Genomic DNA, 21,863 nt, shown 5'->3' on the forward strand with positions numbered 1-21,863 from the left:
CACAGTGGCCTCTCTTTCTTCTCTATAAAAATTCATGCCTCTGCTATTTCTGCTCATTTTCCAACTGAGCAGCCCCTTTTCTCACACCCTTTGATCAAGCAGTTCCTCAGAAGGGCTAGCAACTTGAGGCCCCCCAGAAGGGGACCAACACCAGCTTGGGACCTTATCTTTGTCTTGGAAAAGCTCACTCTGCCCCCTTTCGAACCAGCTTCTACTGCAGAGTTAAAATTTCTCTACTGGAAGACAGCATTCCTTCTGGCCATCACGTCAGCCAGAAGAGTCTCTGAACTACAAGCACTCATGGCTGTGGAACCCTTGATCATCTTTCATGCAGACATGATATCCCTCAGAACTAACCCATCCTTCATGCCCAAGGTGGTGTCCAGTATGGCTCTCAACCAATCCACTCATTTGCCCACCTTCTTTCCTAATCCCTAAAACAAGGCGGAAAGGATTCTTCACTCTCTAGATGTGTACAGACAGCTCAGATTCTATCTGGACAGGACTAAGTCCTTTAGAAAGTCTGATCAATTGCTGGTTAGCTTTGCTACAGGGGCAGAAGGCAAAGCCATCTCTTAGCAAACCATCTCCAAATGGATATCATACTGCATCTATTTTGCTACAAACAACATGGAAAGCCTCCTTCCAAGGGAGTCAGAACCCACTCCAGCAGAGCAACCTCCACCTCTGCAGCTTTCCTAAGAGGAGTCCCCACCAGGGACATCCTGGAGGCTGCAACCTGGACATCTGTTCACACTTTTACCAAGCATTACCACCTGCCTCTCTTCTCCAAATCCAGGGCAGGGTTTGCCTCTGCAGTCTTTGCAGGGCATCCTAGCCAGTCCCTAGTTTCCTCAGCTTTGGGAAACTACCCAAATGTGATGACTGCAATAGTGAAACACGAAGAACATAGTAGAGTTGTGTACACTTACCATAAATGTAGATGTTCGAGTGTATTCACTGATGCAGTTCTGGTTTCCCTCCCTCCATCTCCCTTTTTTCTTCTCCTTTTATTACCATTCTAACTTGCTGTTTTCCTTTCCTTACAAGGGACATATTGGTATTTATTTTCCACTGGTGGGGTTCTTCCACCAGAACCTGGCCTCCTACTTTGGGGGCTCCTGACAGGTTAGGGTAAGAAAAATTGATGTAATGGCGTTGGCTGCCTTACTTTATACCACTGATGACCTGAAGTCAGTCCTCAAGTGACAGCAACCGACACAGAAAGACCAAGTCTCTGGTACTCGGGCCAGCCGAGGGCTACCCTGGCAGGGATAACCCAAATGTGATGACTGCAACAGTGAATACACTGGAACATCTACATTTATGGTAAGTGTACACAGCTGTACTTTCTGATAACTACTCCTGGACCAATGAGGACAGTTTCTCTGCTCTGTATTCACAAACTATATTCACATTTTTCTTGCCATTGTTTTCCTTTTTTAACCTTTATTGTCTTAAAATTTAGCTGAGCATGTCCTCTAGACTAGACAGAAGTTCCTTTTTCTTTTTTTGTGGGTGATCAACCTGGGACCATTGTCTGGTTAAATGGCTTACCCAGTTTGTAGGCGGAGTTTGAGAGAATCGAACCCTGAACTTCAATGTGAAGCTCTTAAGCAGCTCATACAATTAATCTGAGCTGAGCTGTCAGAATTGTTTGTTGCTGATAACCTTCTGCTTATAGATGTTGGGTGTGTGTGCCTCTGATGTGTATTACTGAATCCTCTGATATGTGTTACTGAATCCTCTGATGTGTATTACTGAATCCTCTGGTGTGTATTACTGAATCCTCTGATGTGTATTACTGAATCCTCTGATGTGTATTACTGAATCCTCTGTTGTGTATTACTGAATCCTCTGGTGTGTATTACTGAATCCTCTGATGTGTATTACTGAATCCTCTGATGTGTATTACTGAATCCCTGTTCAGCCCTCTGGCATTTTACAGCAGCTTCTTTCCATTTGCTGCTTAGCCTGTTCTAGTGAGGACAGTATGCAGGTGTTGAATGTTTGTGTTTTAATGCATTTACTGCTGATCACCTTAGTGTTTGCTTTAAGTGGATTAGTCATTTTACACACAACATTTGTGTTGTTCAGGAATATTAACAGAACTCTTAGTCTTTAGCACTATCGTACTAAATATGCTGAAGCACCTGCATTGCTTTCCACACTCATCCGTTTGCCTTGTGAGTTCTGCTTTGTCATTCCCTGTTACTGATCCAGTTTGGTTTTGCTTGTTATGGTTTTTATACAGAATGGGCAGTCAGATTGCAAAGTGAATGTGGTCTGCTTAGTAGGCATTTTTTTACCACTGTACATTATTGAGTGACAGGTAATGTTTGTTAACATTATATGTGCATATTTTCAGTAATAAAAACATTTATGCAGAATATATTATGTTTCTTCTATCTGGAATTCACTGCCACATGCTGTTCGATAGCTTTCAACTGTCACCTCCACTGAAAGAAAACTTAGAATAAAAGTACACTGCAGACTAAATATAAATGTACTGGCCTTATAGTGTAATACTTTTACTAACTGCAGTCTTGTCTTGATAATGTTTGCTTTATCAGATTTCAAAGAGCTGTACTTTGTTTCAGCTGTGTTAATTGATGTTTATATAATAGCTTATTAATGTGTGTTTGTACTCCATGTAACTGTTTGTGTATATCTGCTTGCTACTGTTATTTCTTTATATTTCTTAATTGTAGTTTTATTGATGTATTTTTTGTTTCCATTTCATTTTTATGAAAGTTGTCAATGTTAGGAGGCTCTGTCATGTTTTTCACACTACCTAAAATAGTGTCCTGAATTGTTTTTCAATATTTATGGTTTATAAGCATAAATAATGGTTTGGCATAATGGTGTAGGTCTTCAATTTATAGACACAAGGTACATGGCTTGATTGTGACTTCTGATTTCTAGCTAGGCTTAAAATGGCCCTTCAGGGAAGTTAGCCTAGCATTCAGCTGTGAACATATAATAATGTAATTAACACACCTCTGTTATCAGGGAAGTATCTAGACTTCATGGCTTAGAACACAAAGCAGAAGTAAAAATTTGTCCAAATTGATGCTTCCCTCAGTAAGTTCTCCTTACTTTTGCTTTGTGTATCTCCATGAATATATTGGAGCCTCGTCTTGTCTATCCATCTTTGCATGTAGTGTGACATTTTTGAGCTGTCAAAGTATCTCTTTCCATATCCTGAAGTACAGAAGGCCATTTGTAAATTATGTAAACCACAACCAAACCAACCAACTATTTCCAAAGGCAGGGTACAGACATGGGGGCAGCTTTTGCCGCCATGTATGCCAATCTTTGTCTTTTTTTGAAATTACTTTTTTATTTAAATTAAGTTTTATTAAAAATATGTTGATTTTTACTTTCACAAATACTGACTGCTATACCTTTGAGAATGAAAAACCCTTGCGTAAAACTCACGAAGTTTATTAAGTACACAAAGTTTCCAAGTAATATACAAGCCAAAAGAAAATTCAGTCCATGTGCTGTCCGTGCTTTGTAAGTTATATCCTATTAGTTGACACAGGCAACGCAGAGTTCATAAAATACAAAAAGTAAAAAACCAGACCTGGGTTCTCGTGTGGTTAAAGAAGTTGAAAAATGTCCATCCGTTATATGCTCCAATGCGAACCTACTGGCACTTAGATGTCAGTTCTGTGGTTGCCAAAAAAACCTGTTAAGGGTTGATTCGCATGCAGATAATCCTCCAGGATGGCCAGCCCTGGTAGAAATGTTACAGCTGCCGTAACGGAGTACGGTGTAGTCCTCTTCCAACTGCCGTGACCAAGTGCGGCTTAGTCCGCCAAGTATAAAACCATTAACGGCTGTCCGCACAAGACCGTTGTTGTAGCCAAAGTTTACCACGAATCACGAACCCAGTCAGGATAAAAAAAATTGTTTAACATAAACTTCACCACAGCGAAGTGTCCCACAGCTCACAAACAACTCACTGAAAGAGTAGTGTTAAACGCAACCACGCGTTTTTCGTTCAGATGTGTATCTGAACTTCATCAGACAAAACGCTGACTTTTTGGTCAGTTAGGATTTAAATACTCCCTGGTAATCAGGGTAATCTGATGCTAATTACATACGCTTCCAATTAGTTATTTTTAAAGGTAACTCAGTATTAAAAAACTATTCTATCTAATTCATAACTAATAAATAAAATTTAATCCAATTATTTATACTCAAACTGTTAGTGTTATTATAAGTTTCAGTTAATAAAGAATTATTAAAAATCCAAAACTACTAAACAGTTGAATAATAGGATCCCCACTAAGTCCTTTTAACATATTTTGTTATATACGATGTAATATGTTTTGTAAATAAATAGTAACTGACTTATGGCAATAAATGTTTAAGCCATATTCTACCCTTCAATATTATGTTATTATTTTTATTATATTTACTATATTTATACCTTTAAATAATTTAAACATTTTTTTTTCTATTTATTAAGTAATTATAAATACTTTTAAATATTTTAAATACTTTTAAGCTTCTAAATAATATGACTGACAATACATACATATTACATCGTTAAATTTTAAATGAAAATATATTAAAACAGAAGTTATTATGTAAGGAAAGTGCATATATTTTAAAATATAAAACCTTGGATGTTCTTCGTTGTTCACTGTTGTAGTCATAACTGTAGGGTGTTCCTGCCGGCAGGCAGCCCGAGGTCGGCCAGAATTCCAAAGTCTGGGTCCGGTGTCGGCTGTACCCTGACGTCAGAACGTAGAGGTATAAAGCTGACAGCCGACGCCATCTTCTCCAGTCTTTCTTGCCGTGCGGTGGAAAGCAGCTCGCAAGTTGTTGGTTGGCGGATTCTGGGCAGCGTGGTTTGCTTGTCGTCGGTCCGAAGACTTTTTTCTTCTCTTCTCAAGCTAAGTACCCCGTTGGGGAAACTTTTTTCTTCTTCCTCCGATGTCAGAAAAAGTTAATAATTGTATAACGTGTGGAAAACAAATACCTCATAAAGATTTCCACTCTTACTGTCTTCCTTGCTTGGGCCCTGACCACGACGTTTCTTGCTGTCGGTTTTGTGCCAGGTTTAATTCTCGTACGATTAAGCGTAGGTATGATTGGGCCTTGAATTATTTCGGTAGACGGTTCAATTATAGGATGTCGTCGGATACTTTACCGACAACCGGAATTCACAAAAAACGCAAGGACAAGGATAGGCCTCCGAGGTCCAAACAGGATACTTTGCAGCCGGAGCCAGCTTCGGGTTCGGCTGTCGTCAGTGAGGCGCTTTTGCAGCCCCTGTCGTCAGCCACTTCGGAACCGATGGCCGACACGGACTCCCATGGGGAGCCAACTAGGCCCAGTATTTTATCTGCTGCAGGACCTTCGGACATCGCTCCTTCAGATGGGTCCGGAACTGCTGTGCAGGTACCGGCTTCTGAAGGGGTTTTCAGGCCTTCTCATATCACTATTTCTACAAAGACAAAGGCAAAATCAAAGACTCCTGTTAAGCCAAGGGTTTCTGCTCAAGCTTCTTCGGATTCAGCTCCCAAGACCCAGAAGCAATTATTAAGGATGGCTGAAGATTTGCTTACTATGATTAGGGGTTCTCACCCTCCTGAAAAAAGGCCTAGACAGGATATTCCTTATAATTCCTCTGATCAGGCTTCTGTGTCTTCAGTCTCTTCCTCTGACCAGGATTATTCTTTTCCTCCTTATGAGGATTCTGATGCAGAGGACTCTATTCCCTCTGCTTCTCCCCCTGAAGATTTTTCTTTTGGGGAAACCTTGCATGAGATGAGGGAGCATTTTCATTGGGAAGGTCAGGATTATTCCGCTTCCAAGAAGAGACTTAGGGAGTTTCTCCTTCTCCCACAACACAGACCTTTGGCTATTCCTCCTGTTCTTGATATTGTGGATGATGCTTTCTCTGAAGCTAACCTGAATCCTGATTCCTTTCCGCCTGCTCCTTCTAAGCCGGATAGATTTTACAGAGTTCCTGATTCCCATCAATTTTTGTTCAAGAACCCTTCTGCAGATCCTGAAACTATTTCTCAGGGTTCCAAGGCTGCTAAGGCCGCTTCATCTAAAAATCCTAATCCCTCTGAAAAGGATTCTCGGGCCTTGGACAGATGGGGCAAAAAGGTGTATACTTCTGCTACTCTTTCTATTAGAGCTTTAAATTGCCAGTTTCATATGTTCAAGTATCAGCAATTTCTTTTGTCTGTTTTAAAACAAAAACTTTCTTCCTTTCCTGCATGTGCAGAGGACAAGGAATTACAGGATGTACTGCATGCAACTGAACAAGTTAGCAAACATAGTTTACATTGTGGTTTTGATGCCTTGGAGGCTTCTTGTAGGGCCGCAGCTTCTGGTACTGTTATCAGGAGACATGCTTGGCTTCGAGAGCAGAATTTACCTGAGCAAGTTAAGGCTAAATTGTTAGATGCCCCTGTTCAGCATGATGTTTTGTTTGGATCTAAAGCTGAGGAGGTTATTAAAAAGATGGAGGATAAAGCGAAATCTATGCAGACTGTTAAAGATTTCTTACAAGTTCAGCCCCCTAGGTTTTCTAGAAATTGGCCCTCCAAAAATTGGTCCTTTCCCACGTCTGACAGGCCTCAAAGGGGAAGATATAGATGATCCAGAGGTCGGGCTCAGGCTCAGGCCTCTTACAGGTCCAGACAATGGACTGCTTCATCACCCAGAAGGGGAGAAGACAGATCTCAATCACAAAGGAAGCAGGCCCAATGACTCTCTCTGCTGGGCTACAGGTCCTCCTTGCCTGGAAGCCCCTCTCGGAGGAAAACTTTCTCTTTTCTACCAAAATTGGACTCACATTACCCAAGACAAATGGGTTTTAGACGTGATTTTAAGAGGTTACAAATTCCACTTTCATACTCTCCCAAGGTCTATCGGTTGGCCAGATCAAAACAAAACTCATGGAGACCTATTCTGGACCTTTCAGTATTAAACACCTTTCTGGAAATTCCAAAATTCAAGATGCTTTCTCTACAACAACTTCTTCCAATGCTCTCCCAGGATGCTTGGATGGTGACATTGGACTTAAAGGAAGCCTACTTACACATTCCCATCAGGCCGGAACGCAGAAAATTCCTCAGATTCAAGGCAGGTTCGAGGCACTTTCAATTCTCTGTACTGCCCTTTGGCTTATCTACTGCGCCCAGAGTCTTTACCAAGTGCCTGGCTCCAGTAGTAGCTTATTGCAGACTCCAAGGGATTCAAATTTACCCCTATCTGGGCAACTGCCTTATTCAGGCGGACAGCAAAGACCTTTTACTTCAGCATCTGCTTTTTGTTCAACGTCTTCTCTTTGTACTGGGATTTTCAGTGAACATAAAAAAGTCACATTTGATCCCCTCTCAGCAAATGATCTTTTTGGGAGCTCTTCTAAACACAAGCTTGCAAAGGGCCTTCCTCACTCCAGAAAAACAATTACAGCTGACCTCGATTTTCAAAACCTTGGCTACTTTAACTCAGCTCACTGCAAGGAAATTCCTGCAGACATTGGGCTACATGGCTTCTTGCATCCTGTTGATTCCAAATGCAAGGCTTCATATGAGAAAACTTCAATGGTACCTAAAGAGTGTATGGTCACAGCATTACCACAGTCTGGACACAATGATTCCACTGATTCCCTGCCTCCAAAAGGAGTTCCTTTGGTGGTCCAGGGCTTGTGCTTTAAACGAAGGGAATCCCTTTCGTCTGCCTCAACCTTCTCAGATCATAACCACGGATGCTTCGGATTATGCTTGGGGAGCTCATTTTCTAGATATTTGCCAGCAGGGCTCTTGGACAAAGAAGCATCTTCTCTGGCACATCAACTTGAAGGAAATGTTGGCAGTCCAAAATGCTCTTCTAGCCTTCCAGAATCTTTTGAATCCAGGGCCTCTTCTGATTCGTACAGACAATACCACAGTCATGTGGTACATAAACAAGCAAGGGGGCTCTCACTCTTACCCCCGTTGCAGACTAGCCATGGATTTATGGGACACGGCTCTAAATCTAAATCTGCATCTTCAAGCTCAATTCATTCCAGGAAAACAGAATCTCTTAGCAGACAGCCTAAGCAGAAACCTTTCGGATCCTCACGAATGGATGCTGGACCCCAGCTTATTCAGCAAGATTACTGCAGTTTGGGGTTGTCCTCAGATAGATATGTTTGCATCACATCTCAATCATCAGTTGCCTCTCTCTTGCACCAGGTCCTTCCACAAAACAGCTTGGAAAGTGGATGCCCTGTCATTCAGCTGGAGGAATCTTTCGGGATATGCCTTCCCTCCTCTTCCTCTTCTGCCTCGGGTGTTACTGAAAATAAAACGGGACAAACCCAGGATTATCATTCTGATAGCTCCAAATTGGCCTCGGCAGTTTTGGTATCCAACTTTAAAACACCTATTCTTGGAACCCCCTTGGATTCTACCTCTGATCCCTTCTCTTCTGTCCCAGCATCAGGGTCAGATGCTACATTCTCAAATCAAGACTCTATGCCTGGCAGCTTGGCTCTTCAAGGGCCTTTGATTCCTTCTGCTCTTCCCAAACAAGTTTTGGATGTTCTTTTAGAAGCTAGGCGGCCTAGCACTAGAAAATCTTATGCTTCTAAATGGAAAAGATTTTGTATTTGGATGCAGGACCGAGGTTCAGACCCTCTTTTGCCTGATATTTCCTCCATTTTACTTTACCTCTCAGACCTTTTGCTTAAAGGCCTCTCCTTTTCTTCCATCAAAATCCATGCTTCTGCTATCTCGGCTCATTTCAACACTGATCCTCCCATTTTTTCTCACCAGCTGGTGAGACAATTTTTGAGAGAGGCTAAGAATTTAAGACCTCCCAGAACTCCTCCTGTCCCTGTTTGGGATCTTAACTATGTCTTGGAGAAACTTACTTTGCCTCCTTTCGAGCCTGCTGCTGCTTCGGATATCAAGTTCTTATCCTGGAAGACAGCTATTTTGTTAGCACTGACTTCTGCCAGAAGGGTTTCAGAGTTGCAAGCTCTCATGGCTGTGGAACCATATATTATCTTCCACCAAGACAGAGTTTCCTTGAGGACCAATCCCACATTTATGCCTAAGGTGATTTCGAAAGTGGCTCTAAATCAGACTATTCACCTTCCTACCTTCTTTCCTAATCCTCAAAATAAAGGGGAAAGGATCGTACATTCATTGGACGTACACAGACAACTACGATTTTACCTGGACAAAACTAAAGATTTCAGAAAATCTGATCAATTGCTTATCTCTTATGCCTCCAGTTCTCTAGGTAAGGCTATTTCTAAACAAACTATTTCCAAATGGATTGCTCATGGAATAAGGTTTTGCTACTCTCACTATGGGAAACAGATTCCAGGTACTGTTAGAAGTCATTCTACTAGAGCAGCTGCCACTTCAGCAGCTTTTCTCAGAGGAGTTCCTACCAAGGACATTTTGGAAGCTGCCACTTGGAGTTCAGTGCATACTTTTTCTAAGCACTATAATCTCCCTCTGTATTCTAAGTCTAGGGCAGGCTTTGCCTCTGCTGATTTGCAGGGTCTTCTAGCTGCCCCTTCTTCTGCATAACCTCCTCCCTCATTCACAGCTTTGGGATTCTACCCTACAGTTATGACTGCAACAGTGAAACACGAAGAACATAGTACAGTTGTGTACACCTACCATAAATGTAGATGTTCGAGTGTCTTCACTGTTGCAGTCGGTGTTTCCCTCCCACCAATCCCCTCTTATTCTTGTTTGTTCTCTCTTCCACTTCTTTTGTGGTGTATTTGTGTTTTCCTTTTATACACCTATTGTTTTTTTTGGGGGCTTCTGACATCTGGGGCAAGAAAGGCTGGAGAAGATGGCGTCGGCTGTCAGCTTTATACCTCTACATTCTGACGTCAGGGTACTTGCTGGTACAGCCGACGCCGGACCCAGACTTCAGAATTCTGGCCGACCTCGGGCTGCCTGCCGGCAGGAACACCCTACAGTTATGACTGCAACAGTGAAGACACTCTAACATCTACATTTGTGGTAGGTGTGCACAACTGTACTTTCCTAAAGGTTTGAATAATGAATTGAGTTGGAGATGTTTGCTTTAAATTTGGAACACATTTGATTGTAATTTATAATCAAGTATAAAAGGAGTTTGTTTTATGTAGTTTTTTTATTCCTTGAAGGTGGTGACACCGAAGCGCTAGAATAAATTGTGTCTGTTTTACTACGTTTGTTTTTTGCTACAAAGTTAACAGTTGGACTTGCATTTTCCATTTTGGATCCTAGTTGTTGCGTTAAAAAGTATGTCCTGCTTTAGGTGGGTCAGATTGTAAATGTTTCCTGTTATTTTCACTTTAGATGAGCTCTTGGTCAGTATTGTGTATGAATTACTTGTCACTTTAACTATGGCCTGCTTATGATTTAAATTCACAAGAATAATGTAAAAATAACTGCACTAAATTTTGAATAAACTTGTGTAGCTTATTTTTTTTACCTGTATTAAGTAATTTTACTGTTACAGTGACTACCAGTATCCAATAATGACATATTTCATTTGGAAGTATCTGTTGTGCCAGAGCCCCTCAGGCAGGGAATTGGCAGTTTTTCTTGTAAGATGGCTATCTTGGTACCTGAGGTTTATACTTGTTCTGTAGCTTCTTTTTCCTTTTCTTTTATCTTTCCCCTCTGATCCCTGTCAGCTTCACGCTCTTCTTTTTGGCATCTGTGTTGTCCCATTCCCGAATTCCTCAGTGATTCCTAGCCAGGTACTCCACACGTGAACCTTCATGGGATGGGACCCCGACACTTCAGGAAGTCAACCTCAATGGTATTCATTGTTAGGTCTGGAGAGCAAGGGATCCAATGGAGAGTGATGACTATGGAGCCTAGGAATCATTCTGCAGTGGCTGTGGAGGTGGCTAGTGCAATGATGTCGGGACATGTCACTGCCTCCTAGTGTTATGCTAAGAGACTCCTAGTCTCCACCAGCAGTCACACAGCCATGGGATTTCTCCTTGCCCTCCCCTAGGATTAGGAGAGCTGGCCATCAGTGGATTCATCCTATTCCCTCCACTCCACCAAGTCTATTCATGAACTCCAGTCACTGGCAGTGCAAACAAGAACCTTGTCTCTCCACCATTCTGTTGGCTTCTGCAGCCTTTTTTAGTTCCTCGGAGTCTTTCTGCAGCCCCTCATTAAAAGTAGTTTAGGAGAGGAGAGTGAGGGAACTGCTCAAACTGAACTGGATGCCCTTCTTCCCTCTAAGTTTCAAAGGCAACAAGAGAAAGTCCTATTTCGACTACTATTGATTTTCCTACCTTAGAACTAGATTTGGCACCTGCTGCTCTGCCATCTGCCTGGTCTTCAGCTGTTACTGACACGGACCGTTTGCATTGGTGATTTCAGTACAGATCATTACCCACCGATACAAAGTGCAGAGTCCTTAATGCAGACTGGCTGGCACTGATTTTGGTGCTGACGCCTTTGGTGCTGCTGTCTGTGTCTGACTCATCATCATTTGAGGCCTCAGCACTGAAGCCTTCTTCCACATTTATGCCTATCTCAGCACCAGGGGTCCTATGCATGTCTTTGCTACCAAAATCTTTAGTATTGAGGCCTCCAGACCCATTGTCACCTATGGTGTCAGGTTCCTCAGCCTTGACAGCCAGTAGATGAGAATCGATACAGAACCATGTCAGAGCTAGCAACTGGGTTGGTACCTCCCAGTGTCATCCATCAGTGAGAAGTTTGACTTCTGTCCTGTTCTACCAAAAAGAGGCAGGGAAACAAGAAGCTGCTGCAGACAGAGAACAGTATCTGGAGTCCTCTTCCATGCATTCAATTAGTCCTTCTTGAGCTTACCCAGGAAAATAGTGGCAGAGGAAGCATTTGAACTCCCCTACATTGTCTCATATGCTATATTCTGATTTGGATGGGGGAGAGTCCTTCCCTTATTCCCCTCCTGATGATCAAAGGATTGCAGAGATCCTAAAACTTGTGTCAGAGGGTTTCTTGGCTTTCTGACTTAGTCTCTTTCAAAGAGGAAATTCTGCTGTAGGCTTTGATTTCTGTCCCATCCACCTGTTGGTTAGTTCCCTCAGTACACCAAATTATTTCTTTAGTACTGCAGTAGGTGTGGCATTTCAAGGAGAACCAGACAAGATCTTTGAGCCTTCCAAGAACTTAGACAATCTTAACTGTTGTAGATGCAGCTGTTAAAGCTTTTTGAGAAGAGGGCAGTGATTCACCCCCTCCAACAAATAGTCTCAGGCCATGGATCACTTTGAGAAGCGCATTTGTGCTTCAGCAATTGTGCCTGTATTGGCCTTAAATTACCTAAAGCTCATGGTGAGCTTTCAGCAGAAAAAAGTATAGAAACATTGAACAAGTTGCTCCACAGGACACTGCAGTGTAAGCTGATTTCCTGTGTCAGCCTTAAACAGTGCCTTTGCTTTTCATGCCATTTCTACATAATGCAGCAGATGAATTACCAGATGTGGCCAGAACAGGCATATCTATCAGACATCACACCTCACGTAGGCATTGTTCAGTTCTGACTAACTTCAGTGCATCATTTGCTAATAGCCCCATACGATGGCTCCGTATTGTTTGGATCACAAGTTAAGTAAAAGCTGCATAAACGAGCAAGGAGGAAACACACGTGCATATGTTAGTGCGAAGTCTACCATTCCTGCAATCAGTGAATTTCTAGGAATTTATGGCTCAAGAAATCAGTGGGGTTATGCTAGATATCCAAGTGGAAGCCACTTGACAGACAGAAGTCGTCTACAGTATAAGGGTTTCTATAGTTTCCCTTCCCGAGTGCATTGCTGAAGACTTGCCTCACTGTCCAACCCTGGAGGTAGTTGGTGGGTGGTGGGGTGGTAGTGTCTGTCCTGGTGTCTTCACATTATGGCAGGTCAACATGTTGGATGAATAGATAACATACAGAGACAATACAATACACCTTTTATTTCTTCCACCAGCCTCCTATTCCTACTAGACATCCTACTTTTCCAGTAACAAGCAAACATCTTAGAGAAAAGAGTTACCCATGAATCCCAGTAGACCCTGAGAGGCTCTGAGGTTTATTCAAGATCCTTTTTAGTTCCCAAAAAGACAAAGGGCTTTGGGCCCAAACTGGATCTGTATCTTGAATCTTCGTCAGAAAAAAAACTAATTCTGGATATTCATACAGCAGTCAGTCCTTGAGTGCTCAAATAAAGGAGATAGGTTATGCTGTCTCTCTTTGGATCTCCAAGTTAACTACTTACATAAAAAATAGTGCCAGCCTCAAGGAGATTTCTGTGCTGTGTGGTAGGAGCTAATGGATGTCCATTTAGTGCCTTTTCATTGGTCTTATTAAAGCCGTCAGGGTGTTTGCCATATGCCATGGCAGGTTATCTCAGGTAGAAAGCAATCAAGTTTTTCCATACCTTGATGACTGACTCCTGGCATCTACAACAGTCGAGTCTCTAGTACAAGCAAAGAAACACTTCCTGCTCTTATACTGGTTCTTGGGAAGTGTACTGAATCCTGCATTGTACCAGTTTGTGCTTTTACAAACACAAATGTTCATAGGTTGCCATCTGAATATGAGGACTTGTCTGGGAGGTCTCTCTTTTGATTAAGCACAGGTCATGCAGAATAATGTTTGATGACTTCTGCTGCTTCCACAAGTCACAGCAGCATGCTGTCTCACAATCTTCCTTCTCCTACAAACAAAATATCATGTGTGTTCTTCAGTTGACATTCATGGTTCAGTGGTGTTATATTATCCCCACCTTTAGTGGTAGTTGTATCAAAACAATCTTATCCAGGGTTGCTTGGCCTGTCCAGGTTTGCAAGTTCTCAGCAGTCTTGTACTCCATGGGTGTTAATCTAGGTATCACCCAAGTGGTGAGCCAGAGCTGTGTCATTGTGTCATGACCCCCCTCCCCCCATCAGGAAGGATGAGCCAGCAGTGGCCACTCACTCCCATTTTTCCTAACCCATTACCTGTGAAGCCAAGCCACTGACGTAACAGAGGTCATCTGGGTCACAGTCAGGGCTTCATTCCTCTATGCCACACGGTAATTAAACTAGGCATCATTTTGACAGTTTCAGAAACATTTTTGAGTACTAGGGCAGTTGTGGCAACTTGTCAGTTTTAAGTAACATGCTGAATTTAATGTTCATAAAGAATGGAAGGTAGCTTATTTTCTAAGGAAATATGGTTGAGTCCATCAGAGCCAGCCGTAACCCACAGGAGGTAAACTTGGAGCCGTTAAGCACCTTCACAGTGCATGGGAAATTCAAGGTAAATAGCTGACCGGTATGATGACTAGGTGTGGTGAATCTGTTTGGAAAACTAAGCTGAAAGTCTCACACATGGATAAACTTGTGAAATAGTTATTAAATTTTCTGTAATAACAGGCATCATTATGTACTGCCACCATTATTTTATTGCATGTTTATCTAATCAGAATTGTGTTCAGTTACTCTTGTTACTGTCTTACACAGGGTACACCTCCTACAATGGGAACAGCAGGATGAATGGTGCTCCCAAAATGATGTATTTCCTGGACGAGCCAGTACCAGGGGTGGGCACCTATGAAGACTTTAACACAATAGACTGGGTGAGGGAGAAGTCCAGAGACAGAGACCGGCACAGAGAGGTGAGTGTATTTTATTTTGCATCTCTAAAATTAAATATTTATGAATTATATCTGTCGGTACTGAAAATCAGTGAAGATAGATGGTGTGGTATTGAATTTGTAAAATACTTATGGCTGAACCACATTTGGCATTATTTTTACTGCTCTTCAGAATGCCATATTTTTAGAACTAATGATGAAATTTATGAAAAAATGGGAAGTCAACCTAGGTTTGTAAATAAAGTAGGGCAAAATATAAAACAATTGTTGGAAAATAAATTAGTCCCTAGTACAGGTTTACAAGGTACTAAAAGATGTGGTATGTGTCACTATTGTTCATGTATAAATCAAGAACGGAGTATAGTGTTGAACAATTATGTCAAAAGTAGAGTATATTTTAAGAAAGGTAATTGTAACACCAAAGGAGTGGTTTATTTAGCTTTGTGTAACACCTGCAACCATTATTATGTTGGCAAAACTGAACGTATGTTAAAATGTAGAATATACGAACACTTGAATGACATAAAAAATTCAAAGTGTACCAATGCTTTATACAAACATAGCATTGGGTGTATAAACTTTGATAAATTTCTCTTTGGTATTTTGGAAGTGGTTAAGATTGATCCCAGAGGTGGTGATTGGAAGAAAATCTTGAAAAAGAAAGAAAGTCATTGGCAATATAGGTTGGCATCCACATTCCCACCTGGTATAAATGACCATGTCTCTTTAGTGCCTATATTAATTGAAAGGGCAAATGATATAAAATAAGTAAAAATATACATTATTAACATATACATATAACATATATATAAATAAATATTATTAAATATAAATTATATTTTACAACAAGTTTGCAAGTTTATTTATTTTAATATTCTTTAATATACACATGAATATTTATTACAAGTAATCTACTTATTTTTTATTTTATTTGGTTACAAAAAACATATATTGCACTATATATTTCTTGAGTTTTATGAGTTTTTTGAAAGTTAACATATTAAGTGGTTTGATTTTTAACATGTATTTAAAACTTGTTAGTTTTTCATTCTATTTTGGAACCAGGCTTATATAAATATACATATATTTTTTTTTTTTTTAATTTTTTTTAAAAGTTTTAATTGAGTGAACGACAGGATGATATCACTGATTACTTAATTGTACTTGATATATAAATGTCACTTTGGTTTTGTTCATTGTTTCTGATGAAGTCTCACTCTGAGATGAAAGCGCTAAAACCTGTTTTCATTTGTATCTCTTTTGTGAATAAAGTAGAGTTTTCTACAGTTTATTTCATGCCTTGGAGTTCCTGCCATAACTGAATATTTTATGGACCTTTACTTGTTGCTTTTTGCTGTTTTTAGAATGCCATATTGTCTTTGCTGCTGTTAACCCACTGCTAAGCTCTGTTCTGCTTTGTACCATATGCATTTACTCTGCTGATGCTTCACAGACTTCATACAGCCCCTGCTGCCCACCAGTCCCCTTCCTCTAGGTTGAATCTTAAGATCTGCCTTTTAAGATCACTTTATGCTGCTTGGTAGAAGGAAGGGATTGTTACTGTTTTTTGCTCTGATGTGCATGCCAGACTGATGTAGTTGTACCTTAAAGAAAATACAAGATTGTCATTCATTGTGCACATACGGTTTGCATAACAAGCTAGACCTACACAAGCAATCACAAAAATAAACTTCACTTTGTGATTGTGGGCTCAGAGAGCAATATTAAATTAAAACCTTGCAGCAGGTTTCAAAAATGTAAACAGAGTTGTCTAAAACAGAAGACAGAAATGTCCTCTTTTGAGAAGTTTTGCCAACAAGATTATCTTTTACTTGATATTGAAAAGCAAGGTGCATTTGCTGTATTTTATTTATTTATTTTTATTAGCATTTTTACCTTGGAAGTTTGAGCCACACCAGGCCTGTTTTAAAAGCTCCACAAAAAATTACAAGACATCATACAGTACAAAGCAGAGCTACAAATGTTAGCTATCGCATTCAAGGTACAACAATTGGTATTCAGAGAAAAATTTAAATCAGAAAAAATAGATTAGAAATTATTTTTCTTGTAGCAGTGATGATGATAAGAACTTAAGATAATAACTTCCATTAGATTAGCAGACAGATGCAAACAGAATGTGTAGGCCATCACTATTAGATAGCAGATTGTTTGGTAAGGATCTCTAGGTGTGGCTAAGCTGTTGTGTCTTCCTCTGAAAGTCCAGAAGCTTTGGTTATGCAAGAAGACAAAAAGGACACTACAGATGGAGTTGTAGCAACATTTAGCCAGAAGCCTAGTGTTTTGGATTTATGAGGAGTTTTAGTTCTTGTAGAAGAGTATTCCATCATTTTGGATACATATCAGGAATACATTGCTTCACCATATTTAGTAATTAGTCTACTGACTTGGGCACATCATGTGTCCTTAGACCTGAGATTTCTAGACTGGGAGTGCTGTAGCATTACTGTATTCAGAGCTGGACATTTGTTTGAGTGATGGGCAGTACCATCGTATTTACTGTCCTCAGTGCAGGACATTTGTTTGTGTGATGGAGGTTATCATAGCATTACCGTCTTCAGAGCTGGACATTTGTTTTGGTGATGGGCAGTACCACAGCATTACTGTCTTCAGTGCAAGACATTTGTTTGTGTGATGGAGGTTACCATAGCATTACTGTCTTCAGAGCTGGACATTTGTTTGGGTCATGGGCAGTACCATAGCATTTACTGTCCTCCGTGCAGGAAATTTGTTTGGGTGATGGAGGTTACCATAGCATTACTGTCTTCAGAGCTGGACATTTGTTTGGGTGATGGGCAGTACCACAGCATTACTGTCTTCAGTGCTGGGCATTTGGTTAGATGATGAGGTATACTTTGGCCAGGTTACTTTGACTGCATTTTTGATAGATAGGGAATTAAAACCAGTTTACTTGTTTTACTAGGCAATGATGGGTTGCAAATTTTGCAATTGTATTGTAGCATTTTTCAATTTTTATAAAAAGGAGGAGTTGACATTTACTAGCTGGGGAGAGGCATAGGAGGGAGTTGGCAATAGATCTGAGGGCATTGTTTTTTTCTTTAGATTGCAAAGGGATATTCCTTGTTGGGGAGACCTAGTTTTATATGGATTATTTGATTTTTCAGTATGTAGGTCATTGTTTAGTTTATCATAGGTAAGTGTTAGGCTAGCTGCCTTTGTGGACAGTTTTAAGCTTAGCCATTTTCCCTTTTTTGCTCAAAATAGCCTATCACATTGGCCTTACCCATCCCATTGTCAGTAGTTGTATATTACACCTAAGGAGAATTAACCAGGGTCATACCATAGATATTTTGAGGGCCCCCATGCATAGGATTTTAAAGCATTTAACAGTTGCATCTTTCCAGTAGTGCAGAGGGCAGTCATTGGGTACATTATCTGATTCCCATCCATAGATCTAAGTTGCAGTTGAAAATTGACAGGAATGAACTTTATTGTACGTGGATGGGGAGTCTGTTCCACAGCAGTGGTATCCTCCATAAAATATACCCAATTCCCTCCAAACCACACTTTTGATGTTGCAGAAGAAGTTTAGATCCCTTGATTATAGTATTTTAGATGCCATTTGACTTGCTGATGAGCAGTAAATCCATCAGTAATGGATCAGACAATGCCTTTTATGCCAAACACAGTTCACCTCTTAGCAGTCTGTAGGATACCAAATTTACTGATAGGGCTTTGAGTCGGTCCATGTAGGATATACACTTTAGGCTTGTATCCTTTTAGTAAGATGTCTCTGTGGATGTTCCAGTTGTTGCATGTGTCTGGACAGATGCATGCCAGAGGGGGCATTATATTCAATGATTATCCTAATGAGAGCTGAGTAAAGGGGAACAGTGACATCCCCAGGTCTAGACACATTCCTTTTGTTTGTAAGATGTGCATTGTAGAAGGACTTCTTACAGCAGTAGACACATGTTGGTTAAAAGTTAGGTCATGGTCCACATAATTTCCCAAATCCTGAACAACTGGATCAACTCTTAGGGCATATTGTTAATGTGGTAGTTCCATGGGGTAGATAACTTCCAAAAGGATACAGAAATGCATATTTTTGGCATTTAGTTTCACACCATTATTTGATACCAGTTATTTATTTGAGAAGCATCTTCCTGGGGGATGGCCAAGTGATTTGGGGATTCAGTGACTGCTCCTAGCTTACAGTCAAGTCATCTGCAGATGTAGTCAGCCAGAGCTCTTTGGTATTTGCTTTTCCATCAGAAAAGTACATGTCAAACAGGAAAGATCCCAGCACAGAACTCTGGGACACTCCTTTGATGACTGGTCTCTTTGAGGAGGAAACTTCCCTTATTTTGATTATCTGTATCCTATCTGAGAGCCAGTCGGTAATTTATTCCCAGTTTATTTATCTTTTCTACTGTGCTTTAGTGGTTAGTTGTGTCTCAAAAGGTGGGGGGTCATCTACGGAACCCCAAGTAATTTATTATATGTGATTTCCACAAGTATAGTGTTTTGAGTGGGACATATAGTAAAGGTGTTTTTGTGATCAGAGTATTGTTTTGGGATGAAATGTAGAACGCTTGTTTTATTTTGTTTGGGGTCTGGAGAAAATTAGATTAATTCTAGACAGATTAATTGGAGAAGTAGGGTTGCTGTGTAATAGTTTGTAGTGATGCCTTGGTGCCGAGCAGATTATAGTGTACTTATGTTAGTACTGCACTGGGGAGCCTTGCCTCACTGCAGCAGGACGTTGTTAAAATTACTCAAGAGGAGAGGGCCTAGGATTGAGCCCTTGTGGGACACTAATGGTTATGGGTAGGTAGGGTATTTAATTACTGAAGAGGAGAGGACCTAGGACTTGAGCCCTCAGGGACACTTATGGTTATGGGTAGGTACGATATTTGCCATTTGACACCTTATGTCCTAGCTAAGAGATAGCTTTTAAACCATCTTAAAGTTGAAGTGGGGAGACAGAGGGAAGGTAATGTTTGTAGTAGTTTAGTATGGGAGACTTTACCATATATCTTGGAATATGGAAGAAGCTAGTTTACTTTCATCCAAATCCTGGAATATTGGCGAGACTAGTTTACCTCATCCCAAACTGATTTATTGTGTTGTGGGAGGAGAGAAGAACTGTAGTGGTGTTATGAGAATGGTGAAAACCATGTTAGGTGGGAGAGAATAGATTGCCAACTGCTAAAGTATCTCCTAGATAGCTATGCACAACCGTTTTATAGGATTTTTGACAAGGGAGATAGAATATGACTATTAGTTGCTAGTTAGATAATTCCACTGATTTTCCTCCTTTATGTAGTGGTGTAGTATATGATGTTATGTAGTCCAGTCTCACCTTCATTTTTACATATGGGTTCGGAGCCGATCCTCAGCTCTGACTCGGCCAATTTACAAGCTCGAAGACTTCTGGTTGGCTTGTGGCTAAGCAGGTATCCCATAGTGCACCAGTACAAACCCCAGATCTCTTTTGCCACGTCGACGAGTTCGGTTGTGTGTCTCTTGGCTCTGGCTAAGTGTTAAAATTCTGCTATTTAAATTTTGTGTTACAGTTATTACGGTGTTGTAAGGTGATATTATCTTAGGCAGAAGTGTTGTTTGCCCTTTCTGGTGCATTCTTAGCTTAAACTTGTTAATTTGGTATGCTGTGTGCCAGTTTAAAGTTTTTGTAGGTGCCGTTGTGCTGTTTTTTTTCCTTAGGTAGTTTTATTAGTTTGTGGCGGTTTTCCGCTGATAGTTAACAGGGGCTCCTGTTATTCTGTTGTCTTTCTAGACCGTTATTGGCAGCTTAGTTTCCTTAATCTGAGATAGTATTTTTGGCGGAGATCCGCTAGTTATTTGCTAAGGGTTGGAGTTCCTCCATTAGTACGTCAGTTTTTTCTTCTATTTGTTCCACATAGAGGTATGTACAGTTTTCTGTGTATGTGCGTTTTCTGGTCCGTTTAAATTAGAAGACCCAGTTTCTGTCTCACCGATCTAGGCCTGTTTAAGTTAGAGGACCTAGTCCTCATGGTACTTCTTTCTGTACGGCTAGGCCCGTTTTAGTTACAGGACCTAAAAATTGTTACCACATAGAGTTATTTACAGTTTTGTGTGTGTGTGCGTTTTCTGGTCTGTTTAAATTAGAAGACCTAGTTTCTGTTCCACTGGGCTAGGCCCGTTTAAGTTAGAGGACCTAGTCCTCGTGATACTTCTGTAGGGCTAGGCCTGTTTTAGTTAGAGGACCTAGCCCTCTTCCCTCATTCTTCTTCTTCCTTTTGTGTGTGTGTGTGTGTGTGTGTGTGTGTGTGTGTGTGTGTGTGTGTGTGTGTGTGTGTGTGTGTGTGTGTGTGTAATGTCTAAACAGAGTAAGGAGCACAAACTTTCGGGCTTTAAGAAGTACATGAAATGCTCCCAAAAGATGTCTTTAACATATGGCCACAGTAGCTGTGTCTACTGTTTAGGGGCCATCCACCTGCAGGAATCATGCTTGTTCTGCCATGCTTTCTCTCCTAGGGTGTTACAGGAGAGAAAGAACAAGCTTATACTCAAGGGTCTACTAAAACCATCTTTTGAGGAAGTTCTATCCAGATGTCCTTCAAGAATGTAACTGCAGTCATAACATATGGGTTGTCCTGCCTCAGGCAGCCCTCGGTCGGCCGAATTCCAAAGTATGGGTCCGGCGTCGGCTGGTGTCGCCTCCTCTCCGACGTCACAACGGCTGGAGTATAAAGGCATCGGCCGACGCCATCTTCTTCAGTCTTTCTTGCCGCGCAGTGCCCGAAGCAGAAGCAGTTCGCAAGTGCCGGTCGGTCAGCTCCTGTGTTTTCAGTACTGAAGTCATCTAAAAGCTAAGTACCCCATTGGGGAACATTTATTCTTGCCTCAGCCGACGTCAGAACAAATTGAGAAAGTTAATAATTGTTTGTCTTGTGGTAAACAAATACCTCATAAGGACTTCCATTCTCTCTGCCTTCCTTGCCTGGGCCCAGACCACGACGTCTCGGCCTGTGCTTGCTTTAATAAGCGCACTCTCAGGCGCCGGGCAGAATTCGCTGAGGACTTTTTCGGTGAATCTTTTGCGTATATCATGCCGTCGGATCAACCGACAACCCAATCTGCTAAAAAACGCAAGGACCGGGACGGACACCCTCGGCCCGCGTCCACTACCGATGCTACTCCTAAACCCTCTGCTAGTGCTCCGGTCCCTTCGGAAGTGGTAAATCCACTGCTCCAGGCCGACGACACAGCGTTAACACGACCTTCA

General features: G+C 41.1%; 1 protein-coding gene across 4 annotated transcripts in view; it reads left to right on the plus strand.

Moving 5' to 3' along the window:
* CLCN5 (chloride voltage-gated channel 5) overlaps window positions 1–21,863 on the plus strand; it is a 1,034,303-nt gene that overhangs the window by 305,379 nt on the left and 707,061 nt on the right. For all 4 annotated transcript variants that reach the window (XM_044057498.1, XM_044057499.1, XM_044057500.1 and 1 more), the window contains one exon: window positions 14,478–14,632. In XM_044057498.1, the coding sequence (XP_043913433.1) occupies window positions 14,478–14,632 (155 nt within the window). The remainder of the gene's footprint in view (window positions 1–14,477; window positions 14,633–21,863) is intronic.

The sequence above is a fragment of the Protopterus annectens genome, chromosome 15.part0, assembly GCF_019279795.1.
Source record: "Protopterus annectens isolate FY-2018-M chromosome 15.part0, PAN1.0, whole genome shotgun sequence".
In the NCBI taxonomy this organism is placed as follows: domain Eukaryota; kingdom Metazoa; phylum Chordata; order Ceratodontiformes; family Protopteridae; genus Protopterus; species Protopterus annectens.